At 46.5% G+C, this 26157-nt stretch overlaps 1 protein-coding gene across 3 annotated transcripts in view; it reads left to right on the top strand.

Annotated features, from left to right (window-relative positions):
- The window catches only part of GART (phosphoribosylglycinamide formyltransferase, phosphoribosylglycinamide synthetase, phosphoribosylaminoimidazole synthetase), a 130354-nt gene that overhangs the window by 49889 nt on the left and 54308 nt on the right, over window positions 1-26157 (top strand). For all 3 annotated transcript variants that reach the window (XM_029603551.1, XM_029603548.1, XM_029603549.1), the window contains exons 6-11: window positions 104-172; window positions 786-911; window positions 6042-6129; window positions 18054-18139; window positions 20599-20767; window positions 21651-21882. In XM_029603551.1, coding sequence (XP_029459411.1) covers window positions 104-172; window positions 786-911; window positions 6042-6129; window positions 18054-18139; window positions 20599-20767; window positions 21651-21882 — 770 coding nt within the window. The remainder of the gene's footprint in view (window positions 1-103; window positions 173-785; window positions 912-6041; window positions 6130-18053; window positions 18140-20598; window positions 20768-21650; window positions 21883-26157) is intronic.

Genomic DNA, 26157 nt, shown 5'->3' on the forward strand with positions numbered 1-26157 from the left:
TCCATGCCTGAACCAGCAATCGCGTTGCCAGGCTTCCTTCACAAGAGACAGGCAGAGTGGTGTCCTGTCAGAATGGCTTCTAACCTGTTTGTCTCTTATGCAGAACAAAGCGTTTGGAGCGGCGGGAGAGACCATAGTTGTTGAAGAGCTGCTGGAGGGAGAAGAGGTTTCTGTATGTACCCCTGTTGGAGCATAAATTTTCACTCTCTCTTAACATTAGGTAACATTCTTTCAAGGTAGTGATGGAGGTGTAGTGAGGTAACTTGCATGTCTCTTACTTCCCCTTGTGGCGGTATTCTAATCATTTGGGGGGGGGGGGTTCTAATACATTTTATGTTTCTTTTTTTTTTAACCAGATAATTTGTGTATCTGTTATGCACACTCCAATTGGGATGTGCAAGGGGTTGTGAAGGAGAAACTTTCAGGAATTTTTAAGCCTGAATATTTTTTCAGGAACTAAAAATGTGAAAGAAACTGAAGTATCTGAAGCTGGCAGAAACAATTTATGTAATTCAGATGTCACTTAATGATTTTTAAGATGGCATTAATTTTATTTTATTCCTGAGAAGATTAGGTTTATGTTTTGGGGGGGGGGGGGGTTGTGTTTTTGTTTTGTTTTTTTTAACTCAACCAGCCACTTTGAAATTAACTGTAAGCCTTGGTAGTGGATTCCTCTTCTGTCTACAAGCACTGAGAAGAGAACTGGTGACTTTTTTCCATGTGCTGTAACTTGTCAGGTTTTTAGCCATGCAACATAAGTCTGATCTGTTTGTGTTTCTGTGCAGTGCTTGTGTTTCACTGATGGTATCACTGTTGCCCCGATGCCCCCAGCCCAGGATCATAAACGACTGATGGATGGAGACCAGGGGCCTAACACAGGAGGAATGGGAGCCTATTGCCCTGCTCCTCAGGTAGGTGTGTGCTGGGGCTGAAAACAGTCTGTTTGCTTATGTTGACTGGCCAGTACAGCTTGCTTCCATGCTAGATCCTGGGAGGAAGCCCCTTTCACCTGCCTCAGGATGCATGGGGCTGGGATTGTCCAGGAGGCGATAGGGTTTAAGTATTGTGAGCCACCGCTCTAGGGTGTCATTTCTGGTCCTTGATCAACAGAAGCAGGTCTAGCTTTTGGGTCCAGAATATGAAATTTCCTAGCGTGTAGACAGATGGACTCAAGACCATTGGGTTTATGCTCCCCTGCCAGCAGATGGAGATGGAGCAAGCTGACGTCACAGTATACATAACCCTGCAGTGACCCAGCCTGCCAGTATTCTCTGTCTCCAGAAGATGGTGGACATGCATCTCCCTATGGGGATTGCTTTCAGCTTTTTGAAAGGAGAAATTTGAAATTCAAAATTCAGGAAAAGAGAGCCTCGCAATCCTGCAGTGATACCTAAAGGTCCTTCCCCTAGTTGAGAATTCATGAAATGTTTTCCATGGTCCTTCAGAGATGTACCTTGGTCTGGTAGCTGGGTTTCCCGGCGTGGACTTAGCTGCTAGCTCACCTGAAGGCAGCGGGTGCAGGAGGCTGAAGGCGGCGGTGATGGCAGATGCCCTCTCCCCCGGCAGCCAGAGACAGACTTTGTACACAGCCAGTAAGTATTAAGCTCAGGTAAAGTTTAAAAAAACAAACAAACAATTTTTCCTGAATCAGAAACAGTTAGAGGGGTTTCAGGACTTCCTCCAGTCTCCATTGTCTGTGTGCTGTGCTGATGTTCATTCCTGCTCTCATTAGGGTTGGGGAACTGGGCAACCTGGCGGGTTGAGCGGCCCACTTTGGGCTAGGCCCCGCACTTAGGCTTTTTTCTTGCACGTCGTGTGGTAGGCCGCGGCGACCGATTTTGCGCACTCTTGTGCATGTTCTGCTGCCCTCTATAGGCCATCAGTGTGTCGGCCTTGCGCATACGTTGTGTGCTTGGGTTTTGGGCACGCTTTCTACGCCGGAAGGTAAGAAACAGTTACAGTGACTCTTTGGTATGCAGGGGTGATTTTAGACCCTACTGAGGGATGACCTTTCAGCAGACTTGGCCTTTCAGTAGGTCTCTGTCCTTTCATCCCCAGCAGCCCAAGAGAGGAGCGGGCTTAGGTAGTGGACCTTCCCGAGCTTCCCAATGAAAGTTCACTGACCCACCTTCCAGAACAGGAAATAGGGAGATGTCTCTCTTTTATCGGAATTGGGTCATATTCACGTTGGACCAGTGGGTCCTGGAGGGTATGCACTGGAATTTCACAGTATTTCTCTGGACGTGTTCATGGTGTCCCTTTGCCACTCCCCGCAGAAGAAGCAGGCAGTGGAGTTCACATTTCAAAGACTCAGATTGAAGGCTGTGGTTCCGGTGCCCATGTTGCAAGAAAGTACGGGGTGATATTCCATTTATTTTATTGTGCCCAAGAAGGAGGGCTCCTTTCGTCCCATCTTGGATCTCAAGAGGGTCAACCATCACTTGAAGGCGACTCATTTTCTGATGGAAACCTTACGCTCTGTAATAATGGTGGTGCAGTCGAGGGGATTTCTGATCCCCTTGGATCTGTCAGAGGCTTACTTTCATATTACCATCCAATTGGAACACCAACGCTTTCTACGCTTTGTTGTGTTGGGGTCGCCTTTATCAGTTTCAGGCACTGCTTTTGGTCTCACCACCGCTCCCGGAACATTTTCCAAGATTATGGTGGTAGTAGCGGTGGCCTTGCAAAAAGAAGGAATCCTGGTGCACCCGTATTTGGATGACTGGCTGATTCGAACAAAGTCTCAGGAAGAGAGCAACCTGGTGACACACAGGATGATCTTATTGCAGGAACCCGGTAGGTGGTGAACCTGACCAAGAGCAATCTTCAAACATCCCAGTCATTGGAGTATCTGGGAGTCCGGTTTGACACAGGACAGAGTTTCCCTACCGGAAGTTCGGATCCAGAGATTGATGTCTCAAGTGCGTCAGTTGGTCCTAACTACAGGTACTCAGTTTGATAGCAGCTAGCCTGGAAGTGATGCTGTGGGCAAGGGTGCATATGCATCCTCTTCAGCACTCTCTGCTATCTTGTTGGAACCCGCAGCCTCATGTTTATGCGGTTCAGCTCCACTTATCAATGGAAATCTGCTCCTGCCTCCAGTGGTGGTTGCAGGAGTATCATCTGAGAAAGGGAGTTCCTTTGTCCTTTCCAGATGTGAGTCTCCACGGTTGGGGGCTCATTGTCTGCAGATAATGGCCCAGGGGCACTGGAATGCTGAAGAGTCCCGCTGGTACATCAATCCCCTGGAGGCCCGGGTAGTACGGCTGGTATGCTTGCAGTTCAGCCATAGGCTGAGGAATCAAGCAATTCTCGTGATGTCTGACAATGTGATTGCCAGGGAGGAACCAAGAACCAGCAAATGTCGCAGAAAATAGACCAGCTGATAGAATGGGTGGAAGGTCATCTGCAGATTATCTCGGCCTTTCACATTGCAGGAAAAGACAACGTAAGAGAGTGGACCTTCTCAGCAGGGAGAGTCTGGACCCAGGAGAGTGGGTATTGTCAGCTCAGGTGTTTCAGCTGATCGTGGATTGCTGGGACCTTCCATTCTTAGACCTGCTGGCGACTTCTTGAAATGCAAAGGTACCTCGCTTCTATAGTCGAAGGAGAGATCCGTGGTCCCTGGAAATAGACGCTCTCATACAGATCTGGCTGGAAGACAAATTGCCTTATTCCTTTCCTCTGTGGCCCTTGCTGGGCAGGATAATTCACAAGATTGAAGGCCACAGGGGGCTAGTACTCCTGGTGGTGCCAGACTGGCCCAAGCATCCATGGTATGCAGATTTGCAGTGACTGCTGATGGAGGCCCCCCTTCATCTTCCGTCACACATGGATCTGCTTCAGCAGGGACCAGTTCTTCACGAGGATCCAACTCCATTCTGTCTTGCGGTTTAGCCTTTGAAAGGGGTCGCTTGTTAAAGCATGGCTATCCCTCTGCAGTGATTGCCATTTTACTCTGCATTCACAAGTTCTCCATTTCCTTGGCTTATGTGTGGGCTTGGGGAGGTTTTGAGGCCTGGTGTGAGGAGCGGGGTTTTCTTCCTCATTCGGTTAAGATCCCTTTCATTCTGTATTTTTTGCAGGATGGATTGAATAAAGGCTTCGCCCTTAATTCCTTGAAGGTATAGGCTGCAGCTCTTGCCTGTTTCAAAGGCCTGGTGAATGGTGTTTCCTTGTCATCTCATCCTGATGTGACCTGTTTTTTAAAGGGTGTGAAGCACCTTAGGCTTCCCTTGAGATTACCGGTTCTATTGTGGAGTGTTAATTTGGTGCTGGACTTTTTGGTGGGCCCTACATTCTGAATACTGCCCAGTCTTTCCTTATGGTTGTTGACCTTGAAGACTGTGTTCCTGGTAGCTATATGTTCTGCGCATCCTATTTCTGAGCTGCAGGCATTATCTTGCCGGGAGCCGTTCCTTCAGGTGACTCAGGGGGTATTACAGCTGCTTACTGTTTCATCGTTCTTGCCCAGGGTAGTCTCGGACTTTCATTTGAATCAGTCCATCTCTTGCCATCCCTGGATAAGGTCAGGGATGTGATGCAGTTTTGTCTTTTTTGCTTCTTGGATGTTAAGTGTCTTGTCCTGTGGTATCTGGAGGTCTCTGAGTCTTTTCGAAAGACGGATCACCTGTTTGTCCTCCATGGTGAGAATAAGCAGGACACTCCGGATTCAAGGGCTACCATAGCTCGTTGGATTAAGGAGGTGGTCACGGCCACATATGTGGATGCTGGAAAGCCATTGCCTACTCAGGTTAGGGCTCATTCCACTAGGGCTCAGGCAGTGTCATGGGCAGGGGTTAGTCTGTTGTCTCCAGTCGATATCTGCTGAGCTGCGTTGTGGTCCTCCTTACACACTTTTTCCAGGTTTTATCATTTGGATTTGCAGGCCGGGGAGGATGCAGCCTTAGCACGTGCAGTGTTGACTCTACTGTGGGCAACCTCCCACTCTGTTTAAGAGTAGCTTTGGTACATCTCACTGGTCCTGAGTCCATCTGTCTACATGCTGGGAAATAGAGAAACTACTTATCTGATAATTTCGTTTTCCTTAATATAGACAGATGGACTCAGCTTCCCGCCCTCGGCTGCCGCATTAGAGTGTCAATAGTCCTCCTGTGGGGCTCTGGGTCCCAAGGGATTACTGGTAAGCATTCATCCAGTCCCTAGCTTGGGGTACCTAGAATCGTATGCGAGTTCAGTGTTTATGGTTGGCTGAATACAGTTCTGGTTACCTGTTTTTTAATCACGTTTTTGCTAGTCTGTCCGCAGTTGCTTTTGAAGAGAATGCTGGCAGGCTGGGGTCACTGCAGGGTTATGTATACTGTGATGTTAGCTTGCTCAGTCTCCATCTGCTGGCAGGGGAACATAACCCACTGGTCCTGAGTCCATCTGAAATTATCAGGTAAGTAATTTCTCCAATAACTGGGATCTTGAAGCAAGTATAAGGAAATACATGCTGCCTATTCATTGTGGACACCCTGAAAACAAAGCCAGCATAGAGAAGCCCTGCCCTAGAGGCAGCCCCATCTTCTACTCACCCTCCATTGTGAAATGGATTTTAATATCAGGGAGTTTGGGTTTCATTTGTGCTTTTATTTCTTTTATATTCCTCCCTTCAGCCACTTTAAAGTGGATTACATTCAGATACTGTAGGTGTTTCCCAGTCCCCAAGTTTGGACCTGAGGCAATGGAAGGTCACAAGGAGCAGCAGTGGGATTTGAACTCTGGCTTCCCTGGTTTGTAGCCCACTGCTCTAACCACTAGGCTGCCACTCTATTCAGCTACCTGCTGATGAGAATGTGGTATGGTGTAATATTTTAGATGTTATCCTCAATACAGAGTCTGCTGTCATTGCTAGCATTTTCTTATATTTTTCACTCTTCCCATGCTGCTTTGTGAGTGGTGGTGCTGCCACAGTGAATGGAGGAGGGATGGATGCCAGCATAGTGCTACAGGCATCTACCGTCTCCTGGAAAAACGGTGCTGTGCAACATTGAACAGAGCCCCTTCTTAAGTCTGCCTTGACAACTTTTAATTAGGTTTCTGAAAACTTGATGCAGCAAATCCAAGATACTGTTCTGCAGAAAACGGTCGATGGGATGAGATGTGAAGGAGCCCCCTATGTGGGTGAGTATGCACGCCTGGTGCTTGGCATTGCTTCCTGGGTAAAGCCTATTAAAGAGAAATATATATATATATAAGTCCCCTTTTAGATCATCTAAAAGGGGACTTACAAATGCTAAGTGGTGTCCTAGCGATAAATAATCCCTAAAATGACAGCTAGCGAATGTGGATATAATTTTGTACATCCCGGATAAGGTTTTTAGAACTGTGACTTTCACATGTGTTGCTGAGTCCTAGGCTTGCTTGGTAACAACAGTTCACTTGGGTCTGACCTTTACTAGCAGTACATAGTGCTGGAGGCTTCTACTTCAGCTCTGGGCCAGGGGGAGGAGGTGTTCGAAGAGGAGGAAAATTGTAGTCTACTTGACAATAAGAAAAAATTGCTAAAGAAAGGTATAATGGAGTAGATTTTCAAAGCTGGCTGTGTAAGTGAGTTAGCTGGTTTGAACTAATCCAGCTAAGTTTTTATGTATATTTAGTGGCATGATGAAGCCACTGAATATATGTCTACCCGGCTAAATTTAGACCTGCTCTAAGGGGTGTTTAAATTTACATGTGTAACCCCCTGACTATAGGGGATCACCTTCTCTGCTTTGGGGAGCCTGGGGTAACTCTCCCAAAGTGAGGAAATAAATCTCAGGTGGGTCGTGGGCTTGGGGGCAGCTAAACTGCAAGGCCAAACTGAATGCAGGACCCACACACACACGAGGCACTTAAAAAAAAAAAAAAAAAAAAAAAAAAAAAAAAAAAAACACCTTCCACATCCAGAATTGTGCTCCAAAAAGAAGAGTTTATTAAAGCATATTCAGTTACTGTAGAAAAGAGTACAGATTTCAGCTTCAAACCAAATCCAGTAAGATTTTTCTCTCCCAGACAGCCTCAAACAGCTTTATGTTAAGGTCTGTATACAGCAGCCAGTACTGGGCCACACTGTTTAACTTCTCTTCTCAAACCCAGCAAATCTCAGTGTACTCGCGTTAGATCTCAGACACTTGCAAGCGAATCACTTCCCCTTGTTGCAGGAAGAAACGGGAGACTTTCATCCCTGTTTCAAGGATCCAGCCGGGCACAGGTTTTTCCTTTTCTAGTCCCATCTGGTCCCTTCACAGTTCCTTTCCTTTCCAGTACTAGCGTGTAGCCAGATGGACTCAGTACCAATGGGTATAGTGCTCTCCTGATAGCAGATGGGAGACGGAGTCAGATTTCAAAGCTGATGTCAGCCTACATATACCCGTGCAGCATGCTTAGCTCTTCAGTATTTCTCCGTCTCCATAGCAGATGCGGACACTATAGTGTAACGTTTACAACAAGAAAGAGAGAAAATTTTACCTTCAAGAAGAGAGCCCCACTTCTCCTGCAGTGAAACCTAACGGTCCCTCCCACAGTCGAGACCTCCTGAGGTGATTTTTGATATCCCTCAGAGGTGAGCCTTGGTCCGGCAGCCGGTTCCCGTTGTGAACTTAGCCCTCAGGGTGGCTGAAAGGCAGCAGGTGCAGATTCGAGCGCGGTGGTGAAGGTATTTCCCTCTCCCCCCAAAGCTGGAGACTGCCCGGCACGCGACCGGTAAGAACAGACACCAGGTAAGGTAGAAACCTTTACATTTAAGTCTCCAGTCTCCTAGGCTCGAATAGACGTACCAATCTTCCTCCTGGCAAGATTTAAAGGGCACTGATCGAGTTGAGCAGCCCGAGCTGGGCTAGGCACCGATTCAGTGCAAGGGTCCACACACATGGAGACCCTCAGGGGGGGCGCCATCTTGCCATTGGTGTCGTCGGTGCCATTCCCCCCCCCCCCCCCCCCCCCGACCGGTGGTAAGCACGGAGCAGGCCTAACTTGAACACATCTATAGAGGTACACGCAGAGCTGTGTGAACAGCGGCGCACACATCGGAATCGGGCACACAAAGTCCGTAATCCATGCACATAACCTTGGCGCACCCGGCGCGCACAACTAAGCGCATCAGTGCGCATACCTACACGCACAGCCGAGCTTGAGGCTCTCCACGCGCACAAACAATGGCACCGCCATCCAAGAAGGCCAAGGGACACACTCTGCCCAGCCTGCCACTTAAGAGCCGCGCAACCTGAATTGGATTCCTTGCTATGCCAGCAGTGTGAAAAGGCCCCCTCCAGCCAGGAGAGGGATCCGGAACCACTGATGATTGTACCCCGGACCTATGTATCTCCAACCTTGTGCCCCCACAGGAAGGTACCTCTGGGGCTTCTACTACAACCACTCCTGGGATCAACATGGATCCAGGGATCTTCTCCTGGGTGGAATTTTTTAAAGGGCTGCAAACCTTTGTCCAGGCACAACCAGCCCCTGCAGTGCACCAGACTACACCCCTGCCAGAGGCACAGGACCTCCCCGGCACCTCCCGGGCTCCGAGACATGCCTCTCCTAACAAAGAACCTCCCTAATACGGATCCAGACACTTCAGATGACGAGACTGACTCCCTGGAAGAAGGAGAAATTCCCCCAGGGATGGAACCATACCAAACCATGCTTAGATCCTTCCTTCCACAAGGAAGAATTACCAGCCCTCGTATCCCAGACTCTGAAGACGCTGGGTATTCCAGGCACTGACCTTATAGCGGAACCAAAGAAGAACCTCAGCTTGGTTTCCCTCCGTAAGGCCTCATGCTACTTTCCTATGTTGGAGGCCATCCAGAAACTGATTGACCTGGAATGGAATGCCCCAGAGGCCAGCTTCAAAGGGAAGCGGGCCCTAGAAGCCCTATACCCTTTGGAACCCACGGCCAAGGAATGCCTACATTTCCCAAAAGTGAATGCTATGGTCTGTGCAGTCTCAAAATGCACAACAATCCCCGTTGAGGGAGGAGCGGCACTGAAGGATACCCAGGACAGATGACTGGAATCCATCCTTAAGCAGTCTTTGGACGTATCAGCAATGACACTGCAGATTGCTTCCTGCTGCGCGTTGGTGGCACATTCCTGTTTGCTCCTTTCTAGAGACGCAACTATGTCCGGAGAATCGATGGAGCCTGTGATCTCGTTCCTCACTGATGCTACCTCAGATCTTATGCGCTCCTCAGCCAGGAATGTCGCCTCGGCAGTGGCAGCCAGAAGACAACTATGGCGCTGTAATTGGTCGGCTGACGCAACATCCAAAGCGAATCTCACAAGAATGCCCTTTAAAGGATCTCTCTTACTAGAAAGCGAATTGGAGAAGTTAGCCTACAAATGGGGTGAATCTTCAGTACCCCGGCTACCAGAAGATAGGAACAAAAGAATTCGGTGTCCCTCCCCCAGAAGACCCAAGGGCAGAGGATCGCAGCGTTTTAGACCTTACAAGAACACACAGTCCCAAGCACCTTGCCCCTCAGGAAGGTCTCAGTCCTTTCGCAACACACACCAAGCGGGGAGCAGGCCCAGGGGCAGGCTCCGGCCGTACCCCACAATGAGAAAATGTAGACCCATCCACAGGAAGAAGAAGAAATAGGGGGCAGACTTGCCCTCTTCTACCAAAGATGGGTCGAGATCACATCGGACAAATGGGTCCTAACATTCGAGAAGGGTACTCTCTGGAATTCCTACAGTATCCCTCGAGACAAATTTATGAGATCACCCTGCCACTCCTACTCCCAAGAGACTGGCAGCGGAAACCACACTAGCAAGATTACTCAGCCTGAAGGCAATAGCCCCGGTGCGCACGACCCAACAAAATACTGGCCACTATTCCATCTATTTTATCATCCCCAAGAAAGAAGGGGCATTCCGGCCCATCCTGGACCTCAAGGCCATCAACCGTTTCCTGAGGGTACCACACTTCTGCATGGAAACCCTATGCTCGGTTATAATGGCAGTACAACCAGGAGAATTCTTAACCTCTCTGGACCTTTCCGAAGCTTGCCTTCACATCCCAGTCCATCGGGACCACCAGCACTTCCTACGTTTTGCGATACTGGGTCATCATTACCAGTTCCAGGCGCTACCCTTTGGGCTAGCTACCACCTCCAGAACTTTCACCAAGATAGTGGCAGCAACACTGAGGAAAGAAGGCATCCTGGTACATCCTTACTTGGATGATTGGCTGATCAGGGCAGGTCTCTGGAGGAGAGTTGACAGGCGACCACCAGAGTCAAGAAGCTGCTGCAGGAGCTCGGGTGGGTCATGAACACAGCCAAGCGCTGCTTACAGCCCTCCCAGTCACTGGAGTACCTGGGAGTCTGGTTCGACACCAAACTGAACAAGGTCTTCCTTCCCCCTCCAAAGAGAAGGAAACTGATGGATCAATTGCAAAAACTGACCAGTGCTCGTCCCAAGGTATGGGACTACTTTCAAGTCCTCTGCCTCATGACATCAACTCTGGAAGTCATTCCGTGGGCAAGGGCCTACATGCGACTGCTACAGCGTTCCCTTTTGTCACGATGGAACCCAACGTCCCAGAACTACACAATTTATTTTTAGCTACCAGCAGAGGTTTGGGACCAGCTCCAATGGTGGCTACAGGAAGACCACCTAAGCAGAGGAGTAAACCTATCTCCACCGAACTGCATCTTGCTCACCACAGATGCGAGCCTGCGAGGGTGGGGAGCCCACTGTCAGGAATTGATGGCCCAGGGACAATGGAACAAGTAAGAGGCGGGATGGAACATAAACCGCCTGGAAGCTTGAGCTGTCAGACTAGCCTGCCTACAATTCAGCCACAGACTCTGGGACGAGTCAAAGTCATGTCTGACAACGTGACAACCATGGCCTACATCAACCACAAGGGAGGAACCAAGAGCCAGCAGGTGTCTTTGGATATAGACCCCCTCATGGCATGGGCGGAAATAAACCTACAAGGGATTTCGGCCTCCCACATTGCAGGAAAAGACAAGGTCTCAGCGGACTATCTCAGCAGGGAGAGCCTAGACCCGGGGGAATGGTTGCTGGCGGACACGGCCTTCCAGCTGATAGTAAATCACTGAGGTATCCCAGTCATGGATCTACTGGCAACCCGCCTCAAAGACCAAGACCCCCGGTTCTTAAGAACATAAGAACATAAGAAATTGCCATGCTGGGTCAGACCAAGGGTCCATCAAGCCCAGCATCCTGTTTCCAACAGAGGCCAAACCAGGCCACAAGAACCTGGCAATTACCCAAACACCTAGAAGATCCCATTCTACTGATGCACTGATGCAATTAATAGCAGTGGCTATTCCCTAAGTAAACTTGATTAATAGCAGTTAATGGACTTCTCTTCCAAGAACTTATCCAAACCTTTTTTGAACCCAGCTACACTAACTGCACTAACCATATCCTCTGGCAGACGAGAACCATAGTCCCAGGGAATCAACGCTCTCGTCCAAAACTGGCTAGAAGAAGACCTCCTATACTCCTTCCCACCTGGCCACTACTGGGCAGGATCATCCACAAGAGAGAACACCACAGGGGGCTAGTCCTACTAGTCACCCCAGACTGGCCAAGGCAGCCATGGTACGTGGACATGCGAAGACTATTTGCGGGGGCCCTCTGCATCTACCTTCACACTGGGACCTTCTTCAGCAGGGACCAATCTTGCATGAAGATCCGTCTCTATTCTCTCTTGAAAGGACTAGCCTGAAGAAGCGCGGCTACTCGAAAGCCGTGATTGACACCCTGCTCCGGGCTCGCAAGTTCTCCACATCTTTGTCTTACATACGAATCTGGAGAGTATTTGAAGCCTGGTGTGAAGACCGCAGTCTCCCCCTGCGGATAGCCAAGATTCCCATGATCCTGGAATTCCTGCAGGACGACATGAAGAAGGGGTTGTCTCTCAACTCCCTCAAGGTCCAAGTCGCAGCAGTGGCCTGCTTCAGATCCGATGTGGACGGTACCAAACTATCAACTCATCCAGATGTATGTCTCTTCCTGAAAGGGGTTAAGCAACTCCGACCACCCCTAAAGTGGCCAGTGCCTCTATGGAACCTCAACCTAGTACTGGACTTCGTAGCAGGGGAGTCCTTCAGACCAATACGTGGTCTGTCACTACGTCTCCTGACCTTAAAGACGGCATTCTTGGTCGCAATATGTTCAGCTCAGCGCATCTCCGAACTTCAATCGCTATCCTGCCAGGAACCGTTCCTCAGGTTCACCCCGGGCACCATACAGCTGCGTACTGTACCATCCTTCCTACCGAAAGTGGTTTCCCAGTTCCACATGAACCAAACCATATCTTTACCATCTCCAGATCAACACAAGGATTCGGAAGACTCACGCCTCCTTCGCCACCTGAATGTCAGCAGAATCCTAGTCCAATACTTGAAAAGATCGGAACCCTTGCGCAAAACAGATCTGTTCGTTCTTCACAGCGGGAAGAAACAAGGGGAAGCGGCATCGCGGGCGACCATAGCCCGCTGGATCAAAGAAGTAATCGAGGCTGCCTACATAGAGGCAGGAAAGCCATTACCTTTACAAGTCAAGGCTCATTCTACAAGGGCCCAGGCAGTTTCCTGGGCTGAAAACAAGCTGCTGTCGCCAGCCGAGATCTGTCGGGCGGTGACGTGGTCCTCCCTACACACCTTCTCCAAGTTCTACCGCCTGGATGTTCAGGCCAGGGAGGATACAGCCTTTGCAAGGGCAGTACTAAGTGGGCCACGGGCAGCCTCCCACCCTGTGCAGGAGTAACTTTTGTACATCCCATTGGTCCTGAGTCCATCTGGCTACACGCTAGGAATTGGAGAAATTACTTACCTGCTAATTTCATTTTCCTTAGTGTAGACAGATGGACTCAGCATCCCACCCACGGCTGCTCCGGAAAAGGAGAACCTCTGATAATGAATCTCGAGACTAAGCAAATACGGGTAAGCCAAGGCCTATCCCTAGTTCAAGACACCCATAGTTGTCTGGTGTCAGTGTTTATTGTTTGAGTGCACTGGCGGTCTCCAGTTTAAAAAAAAAAAAAAAAAAAAAGAGAAACAAAATTGTATATATGCATGCATGCTCAGTTGAACCAGATAAAGTTTAATCAAATATTAAGCACCATATATCCATACTGAAGAGCTAAGTTTATTTATTTATTTAAGGTTTTTATATACCGGCAATCATGACAACATATCTTGCTGGTTTACATAAAACAGGGGTGCAGTATATACATCAAACTGGAACTGTGTGTCAGAAGGTGCAGTTACATATAACAGGGGTAGCAGAACTGGGAGAAGGAGGAAGAGAAAGGATAGAATAGTAGCGGTTAAACAATATACAATGCATGGTTGAAGGCTGATAGTTTTGAGGAGGTGATAGTGGGGTCGTTAGATTGTGTCCGGGAACGCTTGCTTGAAAAGCCAAGTCTTAAGTTTGTTTCTAAAAGTTAGGAGGCAGGGCTCCTGTCTGAGATCTGAAGGAATGGAGTTCCAAATGAGGGGACCAGCTGTGGAAGTGGCACGATCTCTTAGGGTAGCGTGTCTGGTCGTTTTCGCAGGGGGTGCTAGGAGTGAGCCTCTGTAAGCGTCTCTGGTTGGTCTTGACGAGTTGTAAATTTGGATAGGGATTTGCAGATCAAGGGTGGTGAGTTGATGTATTGTTTTGTATATGATGGATATGGCTTTGTACAAGATTCGGAAGTGTACGGGTAGCCAGTGAAGCTCTTTCAGTATGGGCGATATATGATCTCTTCTCCTGGCGCCTGTCAGTAGTCTGGCTGCTGAGTTTTGAACCATCTGCAACGGTTTGGAGTAGGATGAAGGAAGACCTAGCAATAGAGAATTGCAATAATCTAGTTTCGAGAAAATGATTGCTTGGATGATCGTTCTGAAGTCGTGAGCATGGAAAAGGGGGTCTAATTCTTTTTAGTACCTGGAGTTTGAAGAAACAGTCTTTGGTTGTTTTGTTGATGTGAGCCTTGAAGTTCAGCCGGTTGTCTATGATCACTCCTAAGTCTCTAACTTGTGTGGTGGGTAGGTTGGTAGGAAGATTATTGTTAGGAATGCTATTCTCAGGCGAGATGAGTAGGATTTCAGTCTTGGAGGAATTTAGGATGAGGTTTAGGTTGTTGAGTAATTGTTTGATTTTTTGATGGCACGATTCCCAGTATTCAAGAGTTTTAGAGTATGTGTCCTTGATGGGGATGATAATTTGAATATCATCTGCGTATAGAAAATACTTTAGGTTGAGGTTGGTGAGAAGATGGCAAAGAGGAAGAAGGTAAATATTGAAGAGAGTTGGGGATAGTGATGACCTTTGTGGGACTCCTATGGTAGAGTCAAATCTTGAAGATTCCTTGTTTTGTAGTTTAACTTTGTAACCTCTGTTGTTGAGAGAGGTTTTGAACCATGATAGTACGGTGCCGCTGATTCCTATGGACGATAGTTGGTTTAGGAGGATGGCGTGATTGACCGTGTCGAATGCTGCGGATAGGTCTAACAGGATTAGTAGGAATGATTGACCTTTGTCGAGGCCCATTATGATATAGTCTGTCAGAGAGGTGAGGAGGGATTCTGTACCTCGGTTTTTACGGAATCCGTGTTGTGGAGCGCAGAGAATATTGTTGTCTTCAATGAAGTCTGATAGTTGAGTGTTCACTAGTTTTTCCATGATCTTAGCGATGAAAGGGAGGTTAGCTATGGGACGGAAGTTGTTGGGGTCCTTCGGGTCAAGGTTAGGTTTCTTTAGGAGAGGAGTGATTGAAGCCATTTTAAGATCGTCTGGGAAGGTTCCTTGGGCGAGAGAGCAGTTGATGATGTCTGTCAATGATGAGGCTATGGTGTCTGGGATAGATAGAAGTAGTTTGGTGGGTATGTGGTCCGCAGGATGAGAAGTAGGTTTCATTTTTTTCATGATGGCTTGTATCTCAGAGGAGGAGACGGGTTCAAAGATGTTTAGGCTGATGTTTTTGTAGGGAGGGTGCTGATATGTTGGGAGGGTGGTGGAATTGGTAGGCAGTTGGGTTAGGAGATTGGTAATTTTGTTTTGAAAAAACAGAGCGAGTTCTTCGGCTTTGGATTGTGCTAGGTTATTGGGGATTTCTTGGGGAATGGTGTGAGTGAGGCTGGAGACATACGCGAAGAGGGCTTTGGCGTCTAAGACCAGGTTGTGGATCTTAGAAGCGTAGTAATCTTTTTTTGATTTAGAGGTGAGTGATTTGTAATGGTGTAGAGTGGCTTTGTATGAAGAGATGGTACTGTCACAAGGGGTTTTACGCCATATCGCTTCTTTCTTTCTTAAACTTTGTTTTAGTTTTCTAAGTTCATTGGTGAACCAAGGTTGTCTGTTGGAGGCATTAGTGTGAGATTTTTTAGAGGTTGTCGGGCAGAGCTTGTTAGCTATGTTTTCTGTTATATTGTTCCAGGAGTGAATGGCAGAGTTTGGGTCGGTGAGGTCTAATAGAGGGAGCTGTGAATCCAGCTGGTTGTTGAGGTCTTCCGTGGTGCATCGTTTCCTGTAGTGGAAGGAGGGTGAAGGGATATTGGGAGAGATGGATTCTTTCAGTGCGAGAGATGTAGAAATGAGGGTGTGGTCTGACCATGGAACCTTCATACTCTTCAGAATGGATGACGTCGTAATGCCTTTGTTGACGAAGATCAGGTCCAGAGTGTGACCCACTTTGTGAGTGGGTTTGTTGACCAGTTGTTGGAATCCCATTGCTGAGAGAGCTGTGAGGAGGGTTACACAGCTATTCGATGGTGAGGGATTGTCTATGTGCATATTGAAGTCTCCTAGGATGATTGCTGGAGAATCCAGGTTGAGGAGCGTAGTGGTGATTTCAAGGATGGGAGAGACATCAGATTCCAGCAGTCCCGGAGGGGCGTAGACAAGAAGGATTTGTAGATGTTGTGAAGTAAAGAAGCCGACTTCCAGTTTTGAGTTGGAGGTAAATGGTTGTTGGGTGAAGTTGAGGCTTTTTTTGGTAGCCAGAAGGAGTCCCCCCTCCTCTTTTTTTCAGTCTAGGGAGTGAGAAGAAGTCATAGGTCTGTGTAGGTAGCTGGTTTATTATAGCTGTATCTGAGGGCTTGAGCCATGTTTCCGTTACTGCGCAGATATCTGGATTGGCGTCGGTGAGATAGTCATTGAAAATTAGGGATTTTTTTGTTAGGGATTGTGCATTGAATAGTGAGAGTGAGAAGAGAGTAAGGCCTAAGAGCTGGGTGAATGGTGCAATCAGAATAGGGGTGAGAGATTTTAGGTTGCTATGGAGGGCTTGTCTATAGGATGTTCTTTTAGGTATGATGCGGTGTTGCAGGGTTGGGATTGGAAAAGCTGAAGACATTGTGATGGTTAGTTGGCTGGTGCAGAGGGTAGCTGGGCGGCAGGTGGGGGAGTGTGCCGAGGTTGATTGAAGATAGGTTGGTTAGAAGGAGCTCTGGATGGTTGATTGCTGGATGAGCACTATTTGGTTGATTGTAAAGAGAGTGCTGTCTGGGTGATTGTTGAATGAGCTCTGTATGGTTGCTTGTTGAATGAGCTCTGTAAGGTTGCTTGTTGAATGAGCTCAGTAAGGTTGCTTGTTGAATGAGCTCAGTAAGGTTGCCTGTTGAATGAGCTCAGTAAGGTTGCCGTTGAGTTTGGATATGGATGGTGTGAACTATTGTGGAAGTGTGTCTGAGATGACGAAGAGGGCTTTTGTTGGCTCCTCGCAAATGAGCTCGCAAAGGGGCGCGCTAAGGGGCAAGCCCCTTAGCCCGCGCCCCTTCGGACGCGCGACGCCGTGGGGATGTTCACAAATTTAAAGGGCTGCTCAGCTTGCCCTGATTGGCTGTCTGCAACTACAGGGGCGCGGTTTCGGTTCCACTCACCGCTTTCCCTTCGATTCCGCTTCAGGCAGCCGCAGAGATTTTCTTTTTTTCCTTTTATTTTTATTTAGGGCTGATTGGAGTCTCTTCTGCACGGCTCGCCGCTATTTTGAGCGAGCGGGCTCTGGCCCCGATTGGGCCTCGTGAGCCCCAGCAGGGGAGTCTTAATGGCGAGGCCGGTGCCGAGGAAAGGCACCGGCCGCTGCACGGGTTTATGTTTGCTGCACGGGTATATGTAGGGTGATGTCAGCTTTGAAATCTGACTCTGTCTCCCATCTGCTATCAGGAGAGCACGATACCCATTGGTCCTGAGTCCATCTGGCTACAATAAGGAAAACAAAATTATCAGGCAAGTAATTTCTCCAATACAATTTCCAGCTGCTTCACATAGGCTCCCTGAGACACTGCTGGAGTATCTTTGCCAGACTCTCTCCTCTTCTCCCCTTGAAACCCCTGGAGAGGGTCCCAGCGGCTGCCTTCTCTTCACATGGTGACTCTGGGGGGAACCCCTGCCCTTGCTCTGAGCAGGGTTATATTTCCCTTTCAAAACGCAGCCCCTAGGGGCTGAACTAATCTGTCAAGAAATTCAAAACCATCTGTGGACCAACCGATTTAACATTTTACTAGCTGGAATCTTCCCTGCTCTTTTGCACTCTAGGACTTCCCTTAGGAGGAAATCACATTAACCACAATACACTCTCTGCAATTGTTTGTGTGGCACACAGGGTCCACACACGTATACTTATACATCTAACTCCGAATGTCAGTAGTCGGCTGTATAAACTATACATCTAGTCTGCTCTGTCCTGGTCCTCCCAGTACATGCCTACTTTTTGTGCGTCTAACTTTTAACCGTATAAGGGGCTTATACAGCTGAGCATTAGCTGCTGATCAGAGGCGCATATTCAGTGGCCACAACTTAGCCACATATGTCCCACTTATCAGGCTAAATAGAACTGAACGCACTTTGAATATCGGGCCCAAGATTCTTTGGAAAACGTGATTTCCACGGCCTGATTTTACCGCAGCCTGTTAAATTATTGGGCTGTTTTCCACGTCCTGCTGCTGCTGCACATTTGAATCACGGAGGGGCAGATCTACCAAGGAGTTTTGGGTTTTTTTTTCCCTCTTGTGTCTATGGGGAAGTACTTAGTAAATCTCACCCTTGGTACTTTAGCAGTCTCTTCAGGATATAACCTTTTGCTGCTTGTTTAGGTGTGCTATATGCTGGATTGATGCTTACCAAGGATGGTCCTAAGGTTTTGGAGTTTAACTGTCGATTTGGTGATCCAGAGTGTCAGGTGAGTGAGATGCTATTTTAAAAATAAAAAAAATCCCTAGAAAATTACCTTTTTTAAAATTATGTACTGGTAGTAAAAAAAAAAAAAAAAAAAAAAAAGGAAATCAAGCTAATTTGCAGGAATGGCAAGACATATATTTGTGTCTTGGGCTGGGAGAATTACTATTCTTAAATTTAATATATTGCCTAGGTTAATTTATCTCTTTCAGCATGTTCCATATACCTTGCCCGTGACACTCATTGCTACTCTCAGCAGAACTTATTGGCAATTTATGTGGCAGGGTAAGGTGCCTAGGGTTAAGCTTCGTTCATCATGGAGGAGTAAACTGAACAGAGGTGGCCGCTTACTTGACTAGCCTCTCTGAAGCAACGGTTGAGTCGGAATTACGTGTCATCTTGGGTGTCGTTTGGAGACTGGCATGGCGGAGGGAGTGCACCTGCCTTCTTCCTCTGATGTCCCCTTCTCCACATGCAAGTCAGGCCCTTAGCTCTAATTATATAACAGCACGTACGGTGTAGAAGTGGAGGGCTTTCTGTAAAGGGCCCCATGTGATGTGCTGTCTTCCATTTCATAGCTGAAGGGTTATCCCAGCATTTCTACATTCTACTTTTCATGGAGGTTTGGTGGAATGCGGGCTTAAAATTTCTAGGTCAGTTAATGGGATGACAGGGGTTGGATATAGTTTGTCTTTGAAATCTGAATTTGGGCTAAGGGTTGAATCGAAATATATGTATACACAAATTAGAGGGGAGAGATGGAAGAGAAGTGAGCTGAAGTTGTAACGCTTGCTGAAAAGGGTGGCAAAATTTATTTATCACTGTTCAGACTTTTGAAGATTAGTGCCCCCCCCGGACTTCCTTAATTAATCCTTGGAATGAGGATCTTGGGCTGAATTCGCCTGAGGGAAATTGAAAACGGATTTGGAGGGCAGCTCATAAAGTATCATTACACAGTCGCAGGGCAGAGTTAGTGCACAAGTTCTTATGTTAAGTTTTCCCCCTGCTCTTCCAGATGTTGCTGGTGCAGATGGGAGGAGGAAGGGGTCAGATATCCACATGCAGTGGTTTTGTTGTTTGGTTCAATGGCTCTGGTCACAGATGGAAGCTAAAATCAGGGAAATTCTTGGGACACCTGTGTGCTTCGCAGCAGCCCTGTGCTTTTTGGGGTGGGGAGAGTGCTGGATATTGAATATATATCAGGGCAGGATATGTTGACGGTAACTGTTGGTGGCAAGATTTCTGATAGCCGCCTTTCAGCATGTACATTGGCAGAAACAGGTGCACGAAGTGACCCCCGATTCTAATGTTGAAATGTGAGCCAAAGAATAGTGGGGCAGTGTATGACAAAATATGGGGAATTGGCTCAGAGGAGTAGGGTTACACGATGACTCCCAGGTCGTCTGGGACAGGCTGAACCACTCTTGGTTTTCATGCTTACAACAGTGCAACTCGTAGTCCTGTTTTTCTTAATCTGTAGAGGGAATGGGGTAGCACCTGAAGTGACTCTGACCTGGATAGTCCCTACAAAGAAAGGATATTGGAGATGTCAGATCAGGAAAAAGAAAGAAATGGAGAGGGGAGGATCTCGAGTGAAGGCTCTTCGCAAAATGTAAATAGATGCGACATTCGATGTAGTGGTATATACACAATTAGAAACTAATATGTGCCATTCTTTTACCAATTAGGAAAAAAGTCAGTTTTTCACAGAATACAGTTCAAGTGTTACAACTGATTGTTAGATTTTGCTTATAATGCATTTATTTCTCAGCGCTGTGTATCTCTCTTAAGCAAACATGTCTGGCTCCTAGAATATTGTGTAACTTTGAAAATAGCTATAAAAAGGGGAGGAAAATGGGGGACAGGTTATTTGGAGTTATTTTTTTAGGGAGCATTATTTTATCCGTACTAACTAAACTATAGCAGGGGTGGTCAAGTGCAGGCCTTGAGAGCCACAAACAGGCCAGATGTTCAGGATATCCCCAATGAGTAAGCAAAAAAGAGATTTGCATGCACTGCCTCCATTATGTGCAGATGTATCTCATGCATATTCATTGTGGATATCCTGAAAATGTGGCCTCTTTGTGGCTCTCAAGGACTGGAGTTGGTCATCCCTGGACTAGGGTGTGTTGAAAGGGATGAGATGGCCCAATATGCATGAGCTATGTATTCCCTCACCCTAAAACTTGCTGTTTGTGGTTCACTTAATGTTTCTCTTCTGAGTTTATATCTTCAGTCTTTTTTTTTTTTTTCCTGATTGTAATTTTAAATTTGCTTACATGCTTATTTATTTAGATATTTTATATACCGTCATACTTTACAAAAGTAAGATTCATATCTATAAATCAATGAATAATGGCAGTTACATAGGGTAGTATTCATAAACAGGCATTAAACTCTATCTAATACATGTTCTGGTATATTTTGATGCTGCTAACCTGTTAATCTAAACTTGTTTTGTAGGTAATCCTTCCACTGCTTAAGAGTGATTTGTATGAGGTTATGCAGATGACCATTGAGGGCAAGCTGTCGAGCTCCATGCCGGCGTGGCACAGAAGCTATGCCGCTGTGACAGTGGTCATGGCCAGTGGCGGCTATCCAGGGGACTATTCCAAAGGCCTAGAGATCACTGGTAAGCTTGGCCTGTATTGTGAAGATTTGGCATTTATCCTCCATAAATGCTTGCAAGTTAACTATCTTAAGCTGCAATAGAGGAGTTTTCTGCTTCTGTTTTGGAACTTTAAATAAGAAATGTCAAACTTTAGGTTGTATTGGTGATTATCCTCTCTGGAGAAAAGTTATTCCTAGAGCCTAAATGGGACACACATCCCGATGTAGCTGCTTGCATTGAAGTGCATTGTAACACCAGTGCATGTTTGTAAAGCATCATACACCTGTAGCACTTCAAACCTTTTTGACAACTTTCTGCCCCTACCCATTCTGTTTGTTGCTGCAACTAATCAGGAATGCAGCCTCCGTTTACATTGTTTTCAATATCTGAGCCCAAGCAGCTCAGCTAGATTGTCTTAGAAGATCACTTTATTGCCCTGCGTTTGATTCTTCTAGGCAGGGAACCAACTACCTCCAGTTGTTCCATCCATTAGAGATTACTACTTCATTTTCTTTCTACTGCCTTTTTTATAATAAAAACAAAAGAACAAATAGACTTAGGAACATGGGGCCAAGAGGAGACTTGTATTCCTACCGTAAAACAAATCTCGATGCCAAGTGTGTGCATGCCTTCCCTTTTCTGGTTTTCCCATATGCATTTTGCTGGTGTACAATATTGGCAGCTCTGGAGAATGCATCCTACATGCCCAAACAAAATCAGCAGCTTCCCCAGTTGCGTTCTGAGAAATCTCCAGCAGAGCTTGGTGGCTGGGAGGTGCTGTAGATCCTATAGATAGCGGACCAGAAAGAAAACCCTGCTCCATGCTGGTGGCCTCAGTGCTGCCATGGGTAATGCTCTGGTCGTTCGTTTCTGAGTGCTGTGTGCTGTCATCATTTCCATACAGGATTATCTAAGGCCAAGGAGTTTGGGCTGCAGGTGTTCCATGCAGGGACGGCACTGAAAGATGGCAAAGTGGTGACGAATGGTGGAAGAGTCCTTACCGTAACAGCTATTAAGAGCGATCTAACATTAGCTCTGGAGGAAGCCAACAAAGGGGCAGCAGCTATCCATTATCCCGGCGCCATTTATAGAAAGGACATTGGTTATCGGGCTATTGCCTTTCTGAAGCAGTCCAGGTGTGTATTGGAAGGTACTTTCAGAAGCTGATATGGATTCTTCAGTGTATGCTATACATTATTAGATCTTAGTTGTAAAACATAGCTAAATTATTGTATATGCTCTCAGCAATGTACAAAAATAAATACACTGTGAGATTGGAGCTGCTTCATTCCTACTTTCAGTGGCTGATTTTATTTTTGTCTCATGCCAAAATGGGGAAGGAGAGTAGTTGATCTCATTTGTGTTTATCTTGAAGTTGGCATTGTTGGTCTCCTCCCAAGCCAACATTAGATTGCTTTTAATAGCCATTGTTGTAAGGTAACTTGCCTGCCTGGAACAAAGACACCAGACCTCATGTGTCAGCTAAATAGGATTTAAGAGAATGCTAGGAAGGAGCTGGCTATCATGGTACATGTGGGCAGGGTTGACCCTAGTAGGTTGCAAGGCCCAGTATGAATGTCAGAGCGGTGCCCCCTCCCCCACCCCAAAGGGCATACCTGTCTGCAGCACCTTCTGGCCCACTGGACGTGATGTTGGGGGCAGTTTACCAGCTTCATCTCTCAGTCCCAGCTGTTTCAGCAAACACACTCCCCCCTTCACCATGGAAACTTCATCCCTCAGTCTGCACTCTCACTCCCCTGTACTTCATCCCTCAGATCTCACTAACCCCTCCCAGTTTCTGATTTGCTAGCTAGAAGATTGCTTTTCCAAGGTGCCTCTTTCTATCCTTCTCGCTCACTCTCTCCCCTCTTCTGCCCATCCAGCAGAAGAGCAAGATCTGGCAGTCGGATGCTTCTAGCCATTCCTGTTGCTGTGGGCTTCTCTCCCTCCTGTGTGTTGGTCAGATCTGTGATTTGACCAGGGCAGGAGGGAGTAGAGCCAGTGGCAGGAGGAGCAGGATAGAAGTGGCAGAAACCACTCTGCTGCTGTCTGGGCACAGGCCTGATGACATTGCACCAGAGCAGAGCTAAGCAGGTGTTGCAGGGCCCAGGGAAATTGCCCCATTTCACCTCCCCCTTTAAGGACAGCCCTGCATATCTGTATCAACGGGATAAGAAGGTGCAGGAGAGGAGGTTCTGTTAAATGTTGGGGTTTTAATTAGGAAACGAAAATCACGAACCTCCAGGAAGGCATTCTCAGACCTGATCCCTGTTCTATATGCAGAAGCCCAGAAGAAGACTGAGCTCCAGAGTGTCACATGTGTGGATGAGATGATGGTACAAGGGAGAGGATTTTAGATTTCTAAGAAACAGGAGAAGGGGAGCCTGTTGAAACAGGATAAACTCCACTTTAACTAAGGTGAAACTCTGCTCTTGGTGCTAACATTTTAAATTAGACTGTAGGGGTACGAAGCTCCGGTCCTGGAACGTCACAAACAAGCCTGGTTTTCAGCATATTAATGATGAATATGCACAAGGTATATTTGCATGCACTTGGAGGTATGCAAATAAGATTGTAGCGTTAGAATGTAAGGTACTAAACAAATTTATATAGACATGATAGGCATCTCGAAGACCTAGTAGGAGGAGGGTAATCAGTGGGACACTGTAATACCAGGGTACAAATTATAACATGATAGGGCAGATCAGATTGGTGAAAGGGTAGCACTATATGTTAAGGATAACACAATCATGGCAGGATAAAAATTGTGCAAGAAACAAATTGCCTTCTAGAATGCTTATGGATAAAAATTCCACATGTGACAGGGAAGAGTTCAGTAGCATGGATTATTAGCACCTGCCAGGATGAGGAAACACTGTAAAATGCTAACCAAGATTAGCCAGGCTAATAACATTGGCAACAGAGTAGTAATGGGAAATTTCAGTTAATTGGATAAATGCCACGTTAGGACAGACTAGGGAAGTAACATTTCTAGATCCTTTAAATGACTTCATGGAGCAACTGGTCAAGGATTTGGGTGGGAGGGACTACTTTAGATCCATTTCTCAGTGGGACCCAGGTTCTGCAAGGGATAAAGATGATGGATCATTGAAAGTAAAACTACCACAGTGAGGAATTCAGAAAAAAACTGAAAGGAACAATTGCCAAGGTTAAAAGTTTTTACATGAGGCATGGCTGTAGTAGTAATAAACAATTTTGGAAATACAGACGAAACGTATTCTAAGCATTAAAAAAAAATAAAAAACAGTTGAAGGAAAACCAAACTGCCAGCATAAGTACATTTGAGGCAAAATGTTCTTGAGAGCGAGTCAGTTAGACCTCTAGATGACAGAGGAAAAAGGGGTGAGGGTGATAAAGAAATAGCAGAAAAAACTAAGTGAATTATTTGTCTCTGTCTTTACTAAAGGGGATGTTGGGGACATACCCACACTAGAAATATTCTTTGAGTTAACTAAAACAAGCCATTGTCAAACTACAGGATGTAATAGACTAAAGAGTAAGAAATCACTGAGACAGGATGCTGTTCACCCCAGAGTTCAGAAAGAACTCAAACCTGAATAGGCAAATCAATTAACTAATAATCTGTAACCTATAAAACAGCCACTGTACTTAAAGACTGCAGGTTGGCCAGTGTAACACTGGTTTTTAAAAAGGACAAAAGGAAGTCTTCCTTACCAATCTGTTAGATTTTTTGAAGATGTAAATGACCGTGGATAAAGGTGAGCCAGGATAAGAGTTTTCTTTTCTTTTCAGTTTGATATGTATGCCCTGTAAACACAGCGCACAGCCTAAGATATGAAGATTGCCCTGAGCAGCAAGATTTTAACAGAACAAAGGATTATCTAAAGAGTGATGGTAAATGGGCCCCCAACTTAGAGAACTGGTCAGGGCAATGTAGGGATACTCTATCATGCTGTTGACATGACAACCTATGTAGATGATACTCCAGGTGGTCACACAACTTAAGAATTTCTGACCTAGTACTGTATTGTGTTTTACCTATAAAAGAAGGATCAGTTCATGTATACAGACGAGATACTGGTTGGTCAGTTTGTCAGAGAACGGGCATCCAGCATCTCCCAAGAATACTTATATTGCTCAATAAAAAGTTATACTTTCTACAAAATCTAAGTATAGTATTCTTGTACCCATGGAGAAGCGCCATAAGCGTGTTTTGACGCATAACAAGTTGCAGTATTTTGTTTACATTTTTCTTTTGAGCATGTGTATTGTTTTAAATTATTTCTATCTGTGTATTATATATGTGTTATTTTAAGACCGGTGGTATAACATCTGAGTTTATCTATACATAAAAGATTATAGGATTTGGATTTTCAAAAGACATTTGAACACATTCCTCATGAGAACTCCTCATAAAATTAAAAAGTCATGGGCTAGGAGGCAGTGTCCTATTGGGGATTGGTAACTGGTTAAAAGACAGCAAATACAGAGTAGGACTAAATGGTCAATTTTCCAAATGCAAAAGGTTAATAGTGCAGTATCCCAGGGATCTGTAGTATGTAATATGTATTCTCCCAGGACAAGCAGGATGATAGTCCTCACATATGGGTGACATCAGCAGCAGACAGAGCCCTATCACGGAAAACTTTTCTGTCAAAGTTTCTAGAACTTTTGACTGGCACACTGAGCATGCCCAGCATCCCTGTAGCCACAGGGGTCTCCCTTCAGTCTCTTTTTTCTGCTCTGCAGTTTGCCTTGCAGTTAGGAGCTCTGTGAGAATTCTCTCACTATATTTCCTCACGGAATAATTTGAAGTTTATTTCAAAACAAAGTTCCCTCATAAGGGTCTCCTGTTGCTCGGTGAGTAAATTCCACCGTCTTCGGTCGGTTCCTGCTTCCCTTTCCTCTGTGTTAGTAGGCCATCGACTGTTTTTGCGGCCCTCTTTTTCCATCATGGCAATGGGTTTTAGAAAATGCCCGGAGTGTCCATGTACCATGACTATTACGGACCTGCATGATGTCTGTGTACTGTGCCTCGGCTCATCACACGACATTCGTCGAAGCCCAAGCTGTGCTCAAATGACACCGAAGGGTAGGCAGGCCCGCCTAGACAAGATGGAGTCCCTTTTCAAAATCAAGATAACTCCATCCAATGTCCTCCCAGTCATCACCAGAAATCCAAATCCATCAACAAACCTCGCCGGGAGCACCAAGGCAGCAGTGACCATCAGTCACCGACAACATCTAAGGCATCAGCATAGTCTTCCTCTGTGTCGGAGAAAGACTGGACCGAGCACAGAGAGAAACATAGTCACCGACGCGATTCCACTCCCGGTGCTGGCACCAACACCGCATCGGCCTCTAGCTATCGAGCCGATTGCGAAGAGGACACAGGTAGAGGAGTCTCCAACCTTCTCTTCACCTGAGAT

Source organism: Rhinatrema bivittatum, chromosome 5 (genome assembly GCF_901001135.1).
Source record: "Rhinatrema bivittatum chromosome 5, aRhiBiv1.1, whole genome shotgun sequence".
NCBI lineage: Eukaryota > Metazoa > Chordata > Amphibia > Gymnophiona > Rhinatrematidae > Rhinatrema > Rhinatrema bivittatum.